Genomic DNA, 20,877 nt, shown 5'->3' on the forward strand with positions numbered 1-20,877 from the left:
AAATATGTTCTCCCAATATAATCCTATTTTATCTCATAGTAACAATTACATATTCCTTCATGAAAAGCTCATTACTAACAAATAGTAATTAAATCATTTATCTTAAGACAAATGACTTGTAGTCACGTTCTTTTTTTTTCTATCATGTAATGTTAATAAGAAGATATCATTTACCATTTTATTGAGCTATGAATTCCACTATTGTAAGTAAATTCATGTAACGAACCACTATTGTAAGTAAATTCATGTAACGAAGTACTTGTATACCCAACGTACCAGCTTTTAGCTTTATTACCAATTGAACACAAGCTTTCAATACATCAAAGTATATGAGTCACGCATACATAGTCATCACTTACTCAATATTGAGGTAATTCACACTATGAACGTCACAAGTGAATAATACATAATCTATTCTACTTGGGTCATGTTTGATGTACTGCTAGTCTAGTTAGTTACATTTATATATCTATCATGTTTGATGTACTGCTAGTCCAGTTAGTTACATTTATATATCTATCTTTTGGAAATTATCCGCTCTAATACCCATGACAATGTATCTTTCCATTTGGACTTGATAGATATCATATTAGTCTTTCAATCGACTTGTTGAATTTCGATTAGACTAAGGAAGCATTTAGATAAGCTACTACTACAAGTTCTCTTCTCGCATTACGATTCAACCATGTAATGTCGCTCAATATTAGTTAAATATTAGATAATCAACGAAATAATATTTGATTTTATTTTGCTTTGTGTGCAAAAATTGTTTGAGGACAATATATAAAATATATGAATGATAATGATGGAGTTTTATTAAACCAACTTGTTCAGAAAGTTACAAGTATATAAACGTAATCACTACAAGGGCACTAGATCCCAACAATTCTTGCCACCCTTGAGAAAGTGGGTCATACGAATTGTGATCGACCCTTCAATTTTAAAAAGTTGTGAATGGATCACCTTGAATCCCACTAGATCCTTCAAGGGTTTTAGGCCTAGCTTGATTAATACTTAGTTCCCACTATCGAAGCTTTCACATATTACTTCAAAAAGTGGAACAAAAACACTTTTAGAAATGTTTTTAAGAAGAAAAAGTGTATTTTGGCCAAGCTTAAGAGTCTTGAAGTTGCCCTTGAATTGAGGCATTGTGAATTCCTTTTGAAACTTCAAAATACGCCCATTTAATACTACTAGAGCATTCTTAATGAAGAGGAAGATTTATGGATACTTAAGTCAGGGATAATTGGGTTATCGAAGGTGATTGTATTACCTTTTTTTTTCATTTAGCTACAATTAAGAGGCGTAGTTATAATAGGATTTTAGGCCTCTCAAGTGCTCGTAGGAACTAGGTCATTAATTCTAAGGATTTGAACACTATAGTTAGCAATCATTTCAAGGATATGTTCTAATCTTCATCGCTGATGGTGGATAGGAAGATTAAACCAACTCTTTTCCTTTGGCCTAGTTTATCTAATGAAGAGTCTGAGTCTTTGGTTAAAAAGGTGATAGATGCGGATATTACCAAAGTCGTCTAGTCTTTAAGTCCTTTAATGTCCCAGGGTTGGATGTTATCCACCCTTTTTTCTTCTAAATATGTTAGCCTCAAGGGAAAGAGAATATTTGTGACATGGTAAGAGAGTCTTTCTATTCTTTTAAGATAGTTGATAACATTAATTAAGCCCTGGTTGCCTTTATCCCCAAGTCTTAATCAACTACTCTGATCCAACATGTTAGACCTATTATCCTGTGCAACATTAGCTATAAAATTACTATCAGAATCATGGTTCAAGATATCCACTTATTACTTGAAAAGTTTAACACCCTTCGCCTGGTCCAGTCGTCGAACTTGAGTTATAGGATCCTACAATAGTACAACTTACACTTAAATACTTCACAAAGAGCTTGCACATACATACCATACAAAGTTAGTTCACACATAACAACTTTATTAAATCAATTCACACATAAACACAACTTGCGCATTTACAAGGTCTACACATTGATAAGCATAGCTCGCATATAAAATCAACTTGCAGATAAACTCAGTTCGCATATAACACAACTTGCATATAAAGACAACTCGCATATACATACAACTTGCATATAACATAACTTACATATAAAGACAACTCACATATAAACACAACTTGCATATAAAGTATAGCCGTTCAAAGTCCAAGCCACATTCATGATCCTGAATACCATAATTTGTTATCGTATTAAGCTATCACCCAACCATCACATATTGAACAATTTTACACCATTCTTATAACATTACCTTAACCATTCAACATTCAAAGTTTGGCCATCATACACATTTATATACATAACAAGTAAATATCCAAAATCAAGTATAACGCATATGCAATGCAACTTCTATATACATGCCACATAACCAAGTTCGGAATGGTTAAAAATCTACTGAGTCAGAAGCTGAATAGTATGAGCTCTAAGGTGATCCAATAATGCCAACTACAAAAATAGAAAATGAAACAAAGTAAGCATTTCGTATAAACATTTCCAATTTTAATTCATATCATCATTCCGTCATTTCTCTTTTCATTAACAGTTTAGCCCGATGAACTATAATAAATACAGATACACGAGTGACTACACCACACCAAAGCACCGAAATGCAAGGTTCATAGGCTCTTATATCATATATCAGTACACTCTCCACCATAGCAAAGTCTTCGTAGAGACAATCGGTAACAGTGGTCTCCGTGGAGACAAATTCAGTAATCCGCAACAAATGTTGGATTCCGGTACAATCAGTGAATTTTCGTACATCAATATCAACTCTTATGCATATCTTGTATACAACATACGAATAAACCTATTGGCATGCCATTTGTATCCTATCATATCACACGTTCATCCACACACAAGTAACATATCATAACAACTATTTACAATTCAGTCATTTTTTCACTTTTTTGTATCATTTTGTAAACGGTTTAAAGTACATTCAAATAATATAAATGCACGATTCAACCAAAAACATTACATATATGAATATAACTATACCATATGAACTTACCAGGTACAATCAACGATAATTGAAGTGTTAGGGACTAATCTGTAATTTTTTTCCTCGATTATCTATCCGTTGATTCAAATCTTGATCTATACGGTAGTTCATTTCAAATTATCAATTTCAATTACCTTATAACCTCTTATTATATGAATATGACATTTTAATTTCACTTTTTACAAATTCCCTAAAGTTTCACATTTTATTCAATTTAGTCCCTAAAACTGAAACTATTATATCTTTCACATTTAAGCCTCTTATTTCAATCCTATTTCAATATCATCCTTCTACAGCCCTTTAATATCTATAATTATAAAATTTAACATAAAATTCAAGTTCTTTACACTTTAATCCTTATGTTCAAAACTAACAACTTTCACTTTATAAATTAGTCCTTTTTCATTTCTAAGCTTATAAACTAACATATTAACACCGAAAGCTTAAAAAATAATCAATGAAAAAATTATTAAAATTTAACAGTTTCACAATTTAATTTTTGGGCTAGCTAAATCAAGCTACAACGACTCAAAAACATAAAATTTACAAAAAAAAAAGGGAGCTCAATATGGACTTACATGCAAAGGAAGAAGCTTGGTTGAATTTCTTAGCTTCTTAAAAATGGAGAAACAATGAAGAGAATGAAAGAAAGATGATGATGGCCACTATTCTTTTATGCTATTATGTTTTAATATATTTTAATCTAAATTAACATTAATTTAGATAACAATTAAACATAAAAATTCTCACTAACCATCCATGGCTTTTAAAAAGTGGTTATTTTCCACTTAATCCTTGAATAATTACCATTCAAGTCTTTTTTAACCAATAAAAATCAATAGCGTCTAACTTTTATAGTTTTTACGATTTAATCCTTATACCATTATTACTAATCGTTCAACAAAATTGTCAGACCAAAAATAAATATAACACCAATATAGACTCGTAAATATTAAATGATAATATTTACTGACTCAATCATCGAAAAATGGGGTTCTAAAACCACCATTTATGACACCACTAAAAAACAGGCTGTTACAAAAAGGTTATCTCCTTTTTTCCAGAACAGTTTTGTACATGGGGGATAGATAATAAAAAATTGCATTTATTGTCCAAGAATTTATCCATTCTTTTAAGAAAATGAGAGGTTGTGTGGGGTTGATGGTTATTAAATTGGACATGGAAAAGGCTTCTGACAAGCTTGAGTGAGGTTTTATTCGCAAAGTGCTTACATACTTTGAATTCTCAAAAAAATGGATTGCCCTTATTATGGATTGTGTTTTATCCTTGACTTTGTTAATGATGGTTAATGGCCAACATATTGAAAAACTCAACACCTTTAGGGACATTCATTAAATGAACCATTTGTCGCCCTACATTTTTATTCTTTGTATGCACTATCTCACTTTGAGTAATGAAAAATTTGGTAAGGATAAAGACTAGAATCCCATCTACATATTTAGGAGAAGTCCTAAACTATCTCACTTTTTTTAAGGATGACATTATTCTTTTTGCTAAAACGAGTAAGAAAATTGTTAATGCCTTAAGAGGGTTTTAATTGAGTTCTGCCAAAAATAAGGTTAAAAGCATCAGTGTCCCTAAATCAAAAGTATTTTTCTCTCCTAACACTAATACTTGTCATAGAAGTATGGTCGTTCATGAGCTTAATATTAAAAAGATGAAAGATCTTGGTAGCTAGTAGATACATTGCTTTTTTCCTATCCATTTCAAGAGTCTATAAACAAGGTTGTGGTTTCATTGTTGATGAAGTCCATTCCAAGCTCAGTAACTGGAAAAGTAACTTATTTTCTCTTGTGGGGCACTCTACTTTGATCTATCCATCACTTCGACTACTCCTACCTACTTCATGCAACGTGTTTTGGTTCCTTCAAGTGTTTACAAAGACCTTGATCGTATTAACTATGATTTTATGTAGGATGGGGATGATAATCACAAAAATAATCATCATATAAAGTGGAAGGCCATTACAAAGCCTAAAATGTAGAGGTCTTGGTGTGAAAATTACAAAAGCTTGAAATCAAGCCCTTCTCATTAAGCTTGGTTAGAGAATTATGAATGAAAAAGAGGAATTACGAGCCCATTATGGATAATAAGAAACCTTAAGGTTGCAAAAGACCTACCTCCATTGTTTGGAGCTCTCTTAGAAAAGTTGTAACTTCATTGAAAAGGTATTAAGTGGAGAAAGCACAATGGGAGAAACATCAATTTTTTGTTTAATAATTAGTTGAGTTATGTCTTTTAAGAAGCCTTATGGAGAGGCCTCTTAATTGCGAGGAGAGGCCTTTAGTATTAAGAAGTTTAAGATTAAATATGAGCAAATAAGTGGTAACCCATGCTCTTCCTCCAACCTATGATATTGTCGATGTAACGCCCCAATTTTTGGGAATTCTGTGAATGTTGGCATAGGTTTAATTATGTTAGTGGGCCTCTAGAAAGCCCAAGCTTAAGATAGAACCCGGTAATTTTAGTTAATTTTTGTTCCATAAGAAAAAGGGAGTGAAATTATGAAATAGGACCTATGTGAAAATGTTTGAAAATGCTATAGATTAAATTGAAGTGGCCAAATAAATAGGAGTGCAAAATAGGAGGATTTGCATGACAAACCTCCCATTTTACATGAAGTGGCCAGCCATCATGTTGTTGTAGACAAAATGTACACTTGATATCCATAATTTATGGTACAAATTGATACAAATTGATGATAGGTTAGGTAAATGTTTCATGATAATAGGTTAGGTAAATGTTCCATGATAATAGGTTAGGTAAATGTTCCATGATAATGGGTTAGGTAAATGTTCCATGATAAGAATTTCATGTCTTTTGTATTAAAGAATTAAATGGATGAAATATGAAGTTTTATTAAAAGAAAAAGGGGTGAAAAGAACAAAGTTTTGTCTATCTTTGTCCATCATAGCTGAAAGTTAGAGAAGAGAAAGGAGAGGAGAAAGCTCTTGAGTATTCGGTCATTAGGAGGAGGAAAATTGAAGGTAAGTTCTTGGTACCTTGCTTCTATTTTGAGGTTCATGAGTTTTTCTTGATTCTACCTTAACTCTTGAAGTATATTTTGATTTTTAGTTGTGTTGTGAGCATTTGGTCATGAATTAAAATGAAGGAAATGGTTGTTGTTTCATGTTCTTTTGATGAAAAATGGAAGATATGTGAAGTTGAGCCAAACAACTGAGCATGCATGTGCCTTAGATGCTAAAGGGAAAAATCGGCTAACATGTGATGCTTTAAAATGATGAAATGGAGATTATGCTCATAGATATGTGATGATTGATTGGTGATATACATGTTTAAATAACATGCAAGCAAGATAGGTGTATGAAAGAGTGATTTGGTAATAAATCTGCTTGGGACAGCAGCAGTAACGTGACTTTGGAAAATCACCATAAATTGTGGGAGATGAATTAGAAGCTGAATAAATTATGTAATTAAAGCTTATTGAGTCTAGTTTCTAATGAAATAAACAAGAACATATTTTGAATTCTGTACAATGAGAAATTTGATTCGTAATGAAGGGTGGTCAGATTAGTCAAACAGTGAAACATGGGAAACTTTGAGAAAAATCTGGTATTGATCGGCTAAACCAAAAATTCTGAAAATTTTATGGATAGAAGATATATGAGTCTATTTTCAAGAAAAATTAACGGCACTTGATTTGGAGTTTCGTAGCTCCAGTTATAAATAATTTAGTGACTGTTGCTCAGGAAGACAGCTTGTAGTGAAATTATGATTATGTGGTAAATATTGACAAAAATTTGTTAATGAGTTGCTTATTGATTTCTTATAAGCTTACTATGATCTGTAGGTGTGGTTGGCCTAATATTGTAAGGGGTTAATACGTAGTTTGTATTTGAATAGTTAGATTAACGTGTTAGTAACCCAATTGTAGGCGGTTCGTGTGTGGATCTCACAAGATATCGTCAGCAAACAGTGTGTAACTAACACCCTCTTTCTTAGTCTAGATCGCAAAAGCGAAAAGTCAAATGCCGAAAACCGGTATTTTGTAGATTTATGATGTGCGAATGCTCGTGAGGTAAATCAATTAATGTTTTTGGTAAGCTGCAATGTTTGGACCGCAAAGTGCATGATTTACGTGCCTCGATATTTTTGGGCTTAATGGGCCAAAATTGGAATGATGGGCCAACGGCCCAATTCGTAAGAACCCTCGATGCGTGATTCTGTTAGTACGTGAAAAGTAGGAATATGCATGAAAAACCCTAAAATAGATAAATTATTGAAATACGCTTTTACCCTAGTAGATAAATTACCGAAATACCCCTAGGGTTAAATTGACCTAAATGCATGTTTGATTGTTGTTATTTATCGCATGCCATGTTCTTATTATCGATGCATGGGACCGGGATATTGACGGAGGAAGTACTGAAAGTGGCTTGTCCACATCTTGGAGGCTTTGCCTCAATTTATCGTTAATCGAGCAGTTAAGGCAAGAATGAGAGTGTTGGACCTGGGTGGGTTGAGTTATTCCCCACATGGAGTGTATGGTCGTACGGGTGGAGTGTAGTGGTGAGTAGTCTCCCCAAATGGGCTTGCATATGTTATTGATATTGCATGTATTTTGAAATGGGCCTATGGGCCATACTGTTATCTGAATAAGGGGGCTAAGGCCCAGTTTATTGTAATCTGAAAAGGGCTTTGGCCCAGTACCACTGTTACCCAAATGGGCTTCATATGTTATTGATGTTGCATGTATTTTGAAATGGGCCTATGGGCCATACTGTTATCTGAATAAGGGGCTAAGGCCCGGTTTATTGTAATCTGAAAAGGGCTCGCCCAAGACCACTTTATTACTGAATGGGCTTAGGCCCAATGGGCTTGAGTGACTTGGACTTTGAATGGGTTTTCCTTACACACGAGTTTCCCCAAACTCACCCTTTTATTTTCATCCACGCAGAAATCCCCAACTATAGTGGGCTTGGAGTCGTGAGGGAATTCGGAGTGGCCACCCGCTCAAAGTTTGATTTTCTTCCGTGAACTGGACATCCTTTTAATTATGTTTGAGGTTTTGGGCTTTTAAATGTAATAAGGCCGCTTATTTATTTTTGATGGTTTTAATATGTATTACTAAGATAGGTAATACTTATTTTAACTGTTGAAATTGGATAGCTTTAGGCGCGTTTTCAAAAACAACAGTTGATTTCAAAATAACACGACAACAAGCAAAGCTTCCGAATGAAAGTATTTTCCAAAATTAATCACTTTTCCTAAAATGACTTAATCAAATCGGTTTCTAGAAATATCCATGACGTTAAGGTGTGGCAATGGCGGTATGCATGTCAGGATGGATCCGAAGGGAGCTTGGTACTTAAGCAGTCCGATGGACTCACCACCTCTTTTCTGGTTTCCTACTTGGTGCACAGCTTCCATTCACTTTAACCCTTAATGAATTAATCTTTTGAACATCAAGTATGTAACGGCCTAATTTTCAGTGGTGTCGGAAATGGTGATTTGAGATCACTAAATTCGACAAATAAGATTGAAAAAGATAGTAATTTAATATTTATGAGTCAAGTAAGAATTTAGAAGAATTTGTGAAATGGTGAAATTAGTGAATTAAAAGAATTTATTAGGTCAAACGGGTCAAAAATGAGGTATCGAGACCTCAAAGTTGAAAATCGAGCTATAAATATTTTTATAAATATTTATGGAGTGTCATTGAGTTAGTATTAAAGTTTCAGTTAGAAAATTTTAACGTTTGGATGGCTAATTAATTAAAAGGATTAAATTGAAAATAGCACAAAATTTGTTAAATTGTGAGTAAATAGCTTAAGTATTTAAAAAGATGGATTTAAAGAGCAATTAGACCCAAAGGTTAATGGCTGGACGGTTTGGGTATGAAATAAGCAAGAAAACAATGTGAACAAGGGGCAAAATTGGAAATAGATAAAAGTTAATAGTTAAATAATGATGTAATTGAAAAATCTAGACATTTCTTCATATTTTCTCAGCCAAAACGCCATAGAAGGTCTGGAGAAAGCTGGTTTTTCATATTTTTACATCATGTGAGTCTAATTCTTGCTTTTTCTTGATAATTTTTATGTTTTTATGACTTTTACAATTAGGTCCACTTGTAGAATTCATTAGTTTTTGATTTTATGGGTGAAATTGGAAGTTACCCTGGATGGATAAGGGAATTTTATGATGAATTATTATGAAATTTAAGTTCTAATTTCATATTAAGGTGGTTTTATTAAGTGATTTTGATAGGAAATGATATTTAGGACCTAATTGTGAAAAAGTTGTGAATTGAAGGTTGCTGTTGAAATTCAGAATATAAAAGGTTTTGAAATAGTTTATAATGATAAAATAAAGTGTCAATTGAGAAAAATTAGTTCAATTGATGGGTGAATTGAGTAGGGACTAAATTGTGAAAACTGTAAATTTTGGGGTAAAAGTGCAATTTCGAAATTTGAACAGCATAAATTGTGAAGTGAAATAGAAATCAAATAAATGCTAATGAGTAGAAATATTTTATATTATAGATCAAGAATCCAAAGAAGAACGAGGAAAAGAAAAAGTTGCGGAATAGTCCCTAAATTTCAATATCTTCTACAAATTAGCCAAGTAAGTTCATATGGTTGGAATTAGATGTTATTTGTGAATGATTGAAGTTTATAATGTGTTATTATATACGAATTTGTTGTGGGATTGTGTAGATTTTGTTAATGAAAGAATAAATGTGGAAATGCAAATTAGGAAAAACGCAGGATTGAGTACGTTCGTATCGTGACGTGTGATGAATTGACGGATAAGACCATGGTTGTTCCATGGAAAAGTGTGAAATGTAGGTATGGTATCATCCATACTGAGTTGTGAAATGTAGGTATGGTATTATCCATACTGAGCTATGAAATGTAGGTATGGTATTATCCATACTGAGCTGTGAAATGTAGGTATGGTATTATCAAATCCATACTGAGTTGTGAATCGTGGCATTGAGTAACGACGTACTCAATTTCGTAAGCCGTTTCCTAATTTGATTATAAGAAATAAAAGAGAAGTGATCCAAATGAAAGAGATTGAGTAGTTATTCTTGTTGAGCTCAACTATGTGAATTATTATAACAATGGTTGTGAATCGCAGAAACTTTAGTAAATGTTTTGGTATTGTTTGGAAATATTATGTTTGGTAAGCATTACTTTTAACCTATGAACTTACTAAGCTTCAATAAGCTTACTTGTGTGTGTTTAATATTTTATGTAGATTGACTTGAAGTGAAGTGGGTAGATCGGATCAACACAACAAAGCACACTATCCAGATCAATTCGGTAGCTTTTGTTTTATGTTTGAAGATTTATATGGCATGTATAGAGTTTGAATGAATTGAAGTAAAGATGTTATAAACTAGTTAACAATATTTGTACTAAAACAGTTTTCGTAAGTAGCAGTAGTTTGACTTTGAAAATCACTAAAAATATTAGAAATGGAATTAAATAATGAATAAATTATGGAATCGAATCTTGATGAGTTTATTTTCATATGGAAGAAGCAAAACAGGTATATAAGCTATATTTTATGAGATGTTTAAATTTTTGTGAAACAGGGCCAGAGCGATTTCTGGATCCCCTGTTCTGACTTTGGAAATTCACCATAAATTTTACAAAGATAATTAGAAGTCATACTTTATATGTACAGATTCCTTATTGAGTCTAGTTTTATTAGAGACAAACGGCATAGTCATTGAAGCTCTGTACAGAGAGATATCTGATTCGTAATACACAAAGGTCAGAGTAGTCAAACCCTGAAACAGGGGAGATTTTAAATAATAAACTGTACTAATTGGCTTGACCAAAAATTCTAGAAAAAAATTGGTAAGTAGATATATGAGTATAAATTCAGAGAAAATTTACGGATTTGGATTTCGAGTTTTATAACTCGAGATATGAATTATTTAGCAACTATGACACAGTTGGACAACTTGTCTAGAAAGTGTGATATAAATTGTTTGAATTTGTTTAAGTGCTCAAATAAGTTTAGTAATGCCTCGTGCTCGACTCCGGCGACGGTCTCGGGTAAAGGGGGCGTTACAAAGTACGATTTTCTGGACTTAGAATGGAAATTTTTTTTTACGTTTTTGATGTGGCATACCGGATCCGGCCATAACTTCTGGGCCGGGTTTGGGGTGCTACAGTCGATGCCTTTTTAAGCATTCCTATGAGTTTTGGAATTGAAGGAGAAGACTTCCCTTCTTAAAATTTCTCCAAGCATGAGGCATTTAGCATAGGTAATGCTTGTGGCTTGGTGGCTAACAATATTTGTGAGCCTAATTCTAGTACTAATGTTTGGAAGATTTTGTGGAAAATCGAAATCTCTTCTAATTTTTTTTTTATGAATGTTGCCACAAAGCTATTCCTACCAGATATTTCTTAGCCAAAATGGGGAACTCATGCTCAAGATTTATGCCCTTTATGTAAGAACTACGTTGAAACTATAGAACACATTTTTAGAGATTGTGCAAGTGGAAAATTGGTTGGGAGAGCTTAAACCACCACCAAATTTTTCTTTGAGAATAAATCTGGATTGGTTTTCTTGTATTATGACTAATGTTACTTCTAATGATTGGATTACCTCTCTTAAGTTGCCATGGAACACTATTTTTTACCTTTTATGGTAGATTTGGTTAATGCGCAATTCCCTATTTTTTAATAATAATCCTTATGTTGACAATGTTATTACTAAAGTTGTGGCCAAGGTAAGAGAATAGGTTGTACTTTCTCCCTCACTAAAACATATTGGTATTTCTTTTTATGCGTAGGTTCATTGGAAGCCCCCTATCACGATTGTTTTAAGTTGAATATTGATGGTTCATCAATGGAAAACTTAGGATTAACAAGTATCGAAGTGGTCATTGGGTTAGAGGATCAATGCGACACATTCCTAAAGCCTCTAGTGTTGAGGATGAATTGTGGGCTCTTGAGTACAGGTTACAGCTTTCTAAACCATGAATACCACTGGATTGGAAATTGAGATTGATGCTAGTAATGTTATTAGTTTGACTAAAAGCACAATTATGAATAACCATGCTTTATTTACTTTGGTGTCTAATTGTAGTATGCTTTTCAAGTGCTCTCCACAAGCAACAATGAAACATATTTTTTAAAGAAAGCAACAAGTGTGCAAATATGTTTGCTTGTTTAGGAAGCAACTATCTTAATCTATCGACCACAAAAATTTTTAGTTTTGAGCTTATTGTTTTAATTTTTTCATCCTCTATAATGTATTAAGATCATATTCATAGTTGACTTTTGTAAGGATACCTTCATCCTAAACTATTTAATTTTATGAATGCACTTTACTTGATAAATTAATGAATTAAGAGAAATTGTTTAAAATTTACTAGCAAAAGAAAAGTGTTTAATTAATCAAATGTAAGGGGTAAACTTGATTACTTTTATTTAATTAATCAAATTATTTTAATATTTTTAATTAAATGAAATTTAATTCAAATAATTAAAATTAATGTTTTAATTATTATTTTCGTTAAAAATGATTTGATTTTTTTAAAAATTGAGATCAAATTTAACTAAAAATTCAAACAGACAAAAAATACAAACCTTAATAACTAGATTTATTATTATGCTTAAAAACTTAAGTTTAAAAATACATATTAATGATGGGTGTGAAACCACCAAATATAAATTCTTATAATAAAATAACAGTAAATGACAATATAGAGAAGTAGAGTTTTTTAGTGGGTTTGAATCTCATAATTATTTTGTTGGAGTAATTTTGAGCTAATACTAAAAAAGTTTAGCTAATCATTAAAAGAATCATAATAAATGGTTTAAATAGAATTGTAGAAAATGGAAAGGAAAAAGCCTTAAAAAGATAATTAAACCAAAAGGGTTGAAAGTAAAAGAAGAATGGATTGACAAATAAAGGAATTTTTTATCAATTCCAAACTATGTTCAATTAGTTGTAACTATTAGGTATTTATATATACTTTTAGTGCTAAAATTTAGCTAGATTTTTCCTGGATATTATTATTAAATAATTTAAAATTTAAAATCAAATTTAAACTAGAATATAAAGTAATCATAGAGTTGTAACAATATTAAAAATCATTTAATCTTTACCTAACCATTTTGAAAAAAAATTTTAACCTTTCAATCTTTATTCAGTCATGTTTAAATCTTCAATCTTTCAATTAAGCCTTTCTCTTTGTTTTTGTTCCAATTTAACCTATTTTTGTAAGAGATTGAATTCAACACAGTAACTTCATTCTTGATAATAAAATCTAAAATTTAATAGTATTTTTTTATAATTAACCAAAATAAACATATTAAAAATATAAATTTATTTTGCAATTAAATAAAAACAGTAAAATATTTTATCCAAAATAAATATAATTTTTAAATGATATGAAATTCGCTTTCTTGATTTAATTTAAGTTGTAAAATCATAATTTCATCTAAAAAAATGTTCATCAATTTGATATTTTTGATTTTTCACGTCAATAAATGAGACGTTAAGCTGAAGGTAATAAACCAGTCAAACAAATACCCACCAAATGGATAAACCACCAAAAAATTTCAACCGTTAGATCCAATCCAATCCTCACATTTCTACCTTCCGATCTACCAATCGGGTCCCACAACAACCCAGAAAAAGAAAACCCGCCACCAACATTCTTGGCGCGTCCAGAAAGGCCAAAATCCACTGACCAAAAAATTATAATAAAAAAACCGAAATTTCTGGTAAATTGTCTAGAATCTTCTAGAAGCCAATGGCTGAGACCACCAGCACCGAGAAATCCATTGGCACAGTTAAATGGTTCAGTGCCCGAAGAGGTTTCGGTTTCATAACCCCCGATGACGGCGGCGATGATCTTTTCGTCCATCAAACTTCTATTCTTTCCCAAGGCTTTCGCACCCTCTCTGATGACCAGCCTGTTGAATTCTCCCTCGATTTAGGCGAAGATAGTCGTGCTAAGGCCGTCGATGTGACTCCTCTTTCCCGATCTCGCCGGGGTAGTGTAAGAGGTAGAGGTGGTAGGGGCGGTTACAGGAGAGGCGGTTATGGTGGTGGTGGTGCGTGTTATAATTGTGGGAAGACGGGGCATTTAGCGAGGGATTGTTATCAAGATGGTGGTGGGAGCACGATATACAGTGGTGGCCGTGGAGATGATGATGGAAGTAAAAGATACGGCCGCGGCGGTGGTGGAAGTGGTCGGGGAGAAGGACGAGCTGGAGGACAATGTTTTAGTTGTGGAGAAGAAGGTCATCTTGCAAGGGATTGCTCTAAATAAATTATTCAAAAAAAATGGAAGATTCCTATGGCTAGGAATATTGTGGCGTTGATGCAAATGGGGTTTATCAGCAAAAGAAGAAGAAATCGGAAAGTTCACTATTTTCCGATTAGATTCCTCTGTTACTACTTGTTTGAGCGCCGGTAAAAGAAAGTTTTATTATTCTGTATGATGTATTGTTATCATTATTATTCTCTTATTCTTAGCAATTCTTGTTTTAGTTAAACATTGATTCATAGTCTTTACATTTGCAGTTTAAATATAAAGTCAAAAAACAAAAAGGAAAAAGAATTGTGTTCTTTGAAGCATGTTTCTTTGGTTATGTTGTTTTCTTCTTTGATTTCTCTGTTATTTTAGTACCCTTTTTGGTTTGATGCTTGAAAAATAATTCATCATGTCTTTGAGATATCAGCAGGTGTTAGTACTATGGTCTTGTCTTTGGAAAGAGATGTTGAATTGTTTTTTATCTTTTAATTGGTTTTTTAGTTGTTTTAGAAAACCGTATCACTGAAAGGTACATTGAGAGCGAAATACAATTTCAAGACTTCGATGAGGTTCACTGGACTTTGTTTGCATTAAGGGCCTTGATTAAGCAATCCAGACGCTCGACTTATCTGTTTTCTTGCAGAGAGGATGAGGACCTAATCATCTCTTTCTGTTGGTCCTTATAATCCTTATCTTGCTTTATAACATTTGAGAGGTTGGTGTTGGATTGATTAGGATTACATGTCACTTATTGACAAGATTCAATATATGGTCTTAATCTCAAGGTTCTGTTTTTAGTGTTTAATTTTTTTTCATTTTCAAGCCATGCTGACACCTTTTTCCTCTGTTGATTAATCCTTTTATTCATAGGGACAAAAGAAAAACAAAATGAAAAAAATATTGTTATATCTAATTCGGTAACTACTCTGTACCATGAGATGGCATGATGATACTGAATCTTTTCGCCCTAACAGTGTCAGCGGATCAAAACTTAGAAGGGGATTGTTTGAGGCATCCATTATAATCGCACTGATTTTCATATTACTATGGCATTCGCAATAGTTAACATATCATTTGTTGATTAATCATAATGGAAATGAATAACTTTGAGAATTTGAACAGACAACGTCAACTCATACTTGTGTAAGTACTGCTTCTTAGTATCACCGTAGAGGTATGAATATAACCTTGATGCACAATTGAACTGCAGAATTAGCTACATGTTTCTTTTTTTGTTGTATGTTATTCTTATGGTTCAGAAGAAATTTGGTTGTGGAAGAATAATCGTGATTGACGGCATTTGCATGATAAACAATACGAGTGCAAAGTATTCAGCTGTGAAATTAGTACTTCGTTCTTTATTGGAATTTAAGTATCTCTTATTGAGCTTACAAGCTATTTGCAGTTGTGGCACATCTTTTCATGGTTCAAAGGCAAGAAGTACGCATGTTCTTTGAGATCAAGACCCTATCTTTTGTAGTGTACTATAGAACTCATTCTAGCATGATATTTCTGGCATCATAATTGCATTGAAACCACACAAAGTAAGTTTTGTGCTTATATTAGATAAGTTTTGTGCTTATATTAGATGCATGTAGCTGCAAAAATCAAATTCTACCTTGTATCTTATCCTAGCAACTTATGATCAATTCCAGTTTTGGAAAACATTTTATGTTGTTAACTATTCTAGGTTCATGGCTTCATGCTAATGTAACATAGGGACCTTTTGGTGAAAACTTTGGGAACTTAGTTTGTGGTAGAACTGAGTTAATTAAGACGTAAAATTGAATCATGATTGTCTCCATTGGACAACGGTTTATTCAGATATTGTTCTGAAGAAAATATTTTGTAGTGATGTTGGTGGTTAAATACAATTGGTATTTACAACCTTTGAGGGTTGATATGTTGTTCTCCAGGGAGCCTTTTGTGGAATGCTTTTGTAATTTGCGACTAACTTTTAAAAGATATAAAGAGTACTGGGGTGATCCGGTAACCAAGACTTTGCACTCTAGTGACATGAGGTTTTTACTTTTTACCATTTTGAATTGTTGCCGAAGGTATTTTGAAATCAGATGAAAATAATGTTGAGAAACAGTTTTCTGTGTAGATGGTTGTGCAGACTTCTAGTTCCCTTCGTCATCGTTGAGGAATTGGCATGTTCATGCTAATATCTTTAGTTCAATTATTCCACCCATTTGCTCCATTTGTCCTAAATTACTGTTGTTTATGCCAATGTACACCTGTCATTGATGGTATTTCTGGCTACAGATGAATTCAGTTTTGCTGACCATGTAACTGAACCATTTAAAGTAGGAAAGAAATACTGAGAGGTACTTTCTGATAATCCAATATGCTTCTATTAGTTTTCTTCAGTGTTAGATATAAACTAAGGATATAAGAGAAATTATTTACACTTTAATAATTTATTTGTTACAGGACATAATCTGATGAGTTGCTGACTTCACACAGTATGTATTCAATTAATGTGTGTGTATAATTACATGCACACACTGGCACATAAACATATTGAAGATAGGACTACCAGTAATAGTATTTGCCATGACATGGTACATGACGAATTATTGTCATAGCCTTATGCTGCAACTTGAGGATTTGGTATCCTTTTCTTTATAATCACTTTTTCCTCTTCACATTTTGAATACTAACCATCGGTTGAATATTCTCTGAATCGAAGTGGTTGCTTTGAATAACAACAGTCTAGAGAATGTTACAGTAGGGCAGAATGCATAATCTATGCGCTCTCCGATGCCATGATTTGTGTCCTGAGGTCTTTGTTTCAATCATGTTATGCTAAGATTAAAATTGAGATTGTTTAATCAGAATTGCAGGACCTAATGTGTGTATGTGAGACATGAAATGAAACATCCTATTGGGAATTACACGTCAAAAGCTTAAAGTTTCTTGAGAGTTCGAACACAGGCAGTCCAATGGTGTTTGTACATAAGTTATTCAAGGGCCATGGCACAGGCACGAGACATATTGCGTATATGAGTTGAAACCCAAATTGGCACTAGTTTGCTGTTGATTATGTCAATGCAATAGCAACAAGTTGTCAGTTGAGGTGATAGCAGCCTTGCCCCAACAAAGGTGAGAACACAAATCTGAACCCGGAAAACACAAATTTGGGTTTACACCAAAAAGACCATGTGAAAGCAGTTTTGGGATCTAGAAATAACTGTTTTTGTTATTTCTATAACCAGACTGCAGCTATATAAGTGGACCATAGGCAATCAATTGGCAAATATTAGTTAATATGGAGAAAACGACTATGCGGCCTTCCCCTTCAGTCTACCTTCTACCTGTTTTCCACTAGAGGAATTTAGATTAGCCCCTACAAAGCAGTAGGACAAAGACCCATCATGAAGAAGCACAACATAGTTTTATTTCAGTGTAGAAAGAAACTTCTCCATGACTGGACCCAATACTATGACTCGCTGAGCCATTGACATTGCCATTCTACGAGTAGTCACCTTTTCTTTTTTGGGGGGACTGATCTGATGACCCCTTTCGGCTTTGGATTCAGTGTACATAAAAACTAAGTCAAAACAACAGCATGAGTCAATTTAGGATTCTTAAATGAAGGGTAAAGTTCTCCAATTTTGCATTCCTCACTCAATAAACTTGAATTCTGAACTCTTTTACCACTCGATCAAACTAGTGTTTGTAAAATGTTATAGTCTTGCAAGAAAACGTGGCAAGAGTAATGCTACTTTTTCTTTTTCCTGTATGATTCTATAGATGGGGTATATGGTACCATTCAAATAATAAGATTATAGATCTTATAAGATCTCAATAATTCATTTATTTTTATCGTATATATGTAACATGATAAAAAACATTCTAAGAAAAAAAGAATGTAAGGATGTGTGTTTCCAAGAGTTTGTATGTATGACAGTTCAAGTACTGATAAAATGGCATGAAACAGAGCATGCAATAATTATAGTAAATGTCCTGTCATGATGCTTCTGGTCTAACATTTCAGCTCAATGTAAACATTTGTGTGTGTGTGGCTGCAAGAAAAAACCATAAGAGGGCGAAGGGGGTACTTAGTTTGTCCATGATATTCTGAGTTGAATTGTGATGCCAATGTACTTTTCGTAAACAGGTGCTGCCTCTCAACTTGTTATCCCATTTAAATAATTCCACCAAATTATCCTTTAAAAGCAAGCAAAATCTATGCAATTAGAGGAATAATACTGGTGACACAAAGTGAGTTGAAGATGATGATGATGATGTCATAATGAAAATCCAACCATGTAATGACACACGTCACTTCAATCATAAATTGGTATGTCTCTGATTGAACCCTACCACACACGTCTACTTTATCCTGACTGTTGGATCATCCTTGCATGAAAATTTATGATGAAGAAAGATTTGATTCTTTGTTACCATAAGGTTACAAGCTGCATGCATACAAGTACTAGGGGTTTTAGTGTTAAATGCCTTGGACCTGTCCCTCTGTTGCCAATTGCTTGTCTCTACACTAAACTAAAATCTACACTATTCCATGGGCGGGCCGGGGTGGGCTATCCATTTAGTTCGTTAGATTTTTACGAGTGAAGGTTAAATGAAAAAATCTAGTTCAAGCAGAGCTAATTGTTTTAAATAAATTTTTTGACATTGCTGTGTCAATATATATATATATATATATATATATATATAAACATTAATTAAAAATGTATTACAGATTTTATTTTAGATTATTCTTATAAACAATTAAACTCTTTTTATCAAAAATGGATGAGAACACCCATGATTTTACAAAAAAAAATTAATATCTTGATTTATCCCTTACTAATTAATTTAATTATAAATAAATACTAACACAAAATTTGATTTATCCAAAATTTTTAAAAGGTAATAAAAGATTAAATAATATTAATATATATAAAATAATACATATTTTTTTCAGATTTATCAATAAATATCCAAAGGCTATAAGTGAATTTAGTGTTTCTTTTTTCCCCAATCATTTGCTTGATAAATCAAATGAAGATTTTAAGAACCCAACATTTCATCAATTAGGAGTGAATGGTCAAAAGCAATTGTTCAAGTGGATAGTTAGATTCATTGATTATTGGAGGACCAACAAAAATTATTGAAAAATTAATATATTCCTTGACAGCAACCACACAATAATACACTCTCATCTTGGATGGTGTTAGGGTTTTGATGGGGACTCATCATGTTTGAATACCCCCTTCTACCAACCAATTCAACCTTCATCATAACCTCACTATTTAGTTTGCCAAACTTTTTAAAACACCTCTCCCTCCTCTCTAATTAATTCAAATTATCATTATAATCCTTAAAATTTCGTCATTTTTAAAAATCTATCAACGACATATACCAAATTTTTTTATTACAAAATTGAACAATTTAATCTATGTACGTACAATAATACTGACATGTTATTTATAATTTTAAAGTATAATTTTGTTATCGTATGTATAGGGGACTATGCTTGTAGGTCCTACTACATAGTTTTAACACATATAAGTCATGTGAATTAATACCAAATGACATGTTACTTTCCCTTGCACTCTTTTCTTTGGAAGGTTGTTTATTTTAGCTTTTCTTTTCTTTTTTTTTTTTTGCTCTATTGAGTTTGCTTGAGATTAGGTTTAGAAAGGGAATATTGCTTTTTAGTTTGCATAGGCTTAAGAGATTAGGTTTGCCCTTTTTTCTTCTTTTCTAATATATATATTTGTTCAACTTTATTTTTCCCTTTTCAAAGAAGTGAATGTGTCACTTTAGCAATGAAGATAGGTAGTCATAATGAGCCCAACAAGCCCATGGGTCCACAGGACCATGAACCCTAGCTAACCCTTTAACACCTTGGCTAAGTGGCTCACTTCTTTAAGGTCCCCTAGCCCAGAAACCCAAGCTAGCTGGTTACATGGTTCAGTGGCACATATGTACCAAACATGCAATGCAATAATTATGAAGGGGGTATGGTCCTACAAATTAAAAAGGGTTTTAAAAACCCCAAATCCCCTCATGTGGAGGACACCAATAATTTATACAGCTAATTTCCAAGCACCAAATGGTTGAACCCTTGAAACTTGTGTGCTCGTTTCATTTGTGGTCAAACACAATGTACAAAGGGAACGCTTCAAATTAGGCAAGCCTCCAATTTTTGAGTTATGAAGATAAGACCCTGTTTTTAAACAATATAATAATAAAAAAAACCCTTTAAATGCCTAAAGGACAAACCCTATTCTGTCAAATTAGGCCCTCTATAATTGAAGTTCTAACACACCCCATCATCCTTTAGGCAAGGTTTTTGCTTCCCAATAGTTACAAATGCCCATTGTCCACTGGTTGTATTTGTAATTGCAAGCACACTTCCACAAGCTATCATACACTATATATTATAATCTCTTTTTGCATTGCTCTCACATGGGATGTGAGCTTTTTTGAAGTGATTTAGTTTTGCTGCAAAAAATTGATATAAACCTACCAGTGAACAGTGGGTGATAAAGATATATGATACCATTAGATAAGTTTCTGACCCTTTTATTAGGATTTCATAGTTGGC

General features: G+C 32.9%; 1 protein-coding gene across 2 annotated transcripts; it reads left to right on the plus strand.

Annotated features, from left to right (window-relative positions):
• The first annotated feature begins 13,685 nt into the window (after positions 1–13,685).
• On the plus strand, positions 13,686–17,987 carry LOC108484260 (cold shock protein 2-like). Of its 2 annotated transcripts, XM_053029957.1 has the most exons (4): positions 13,686–14,470; positions 16,581–16,642; positions 16,749–16,780; positions 17,154–17,987. In XM_053029957.1, exon 1 carries the CDS (start codon positions 13,806–13,808, stop codon positions 14,325–14,327), a length of 522 nt encoding a protein of 173 aa, XP_052885917.1. In that variant the 5' UTR covers positions 13,686–13,805; the 3' UTR covers positions 14,328–14,470; positions 16,581–16,642; positions 16,749–16,780; positions 17,154–17,987. The 2 variants fall into 2 exon arrangements, with proteins under 2 accessions (XP_052885917.1, XP_017643473.1); XM_017787984.2 differs by having other exon boundaries at positions 16,749–17,987.
• Positions 17,988–20,877: the final 2,890 nt, after the last annotated feature.

This window comes from Gossypium arboreum, chromosome 6 (assembly GCF_025698485.1).
Source record: "Gossypium arboreum isolate Shixiya-1 chromosome 6, ASM2569848v2, whole genome shotgun sequence".
Classification (NCBI taxonomy): Eukaryota; Viridiplantae; Streptophyta; class Magnoliopsida; order Malvales; family Malvaceae; genus Gossypium; species Gossypium arboreum.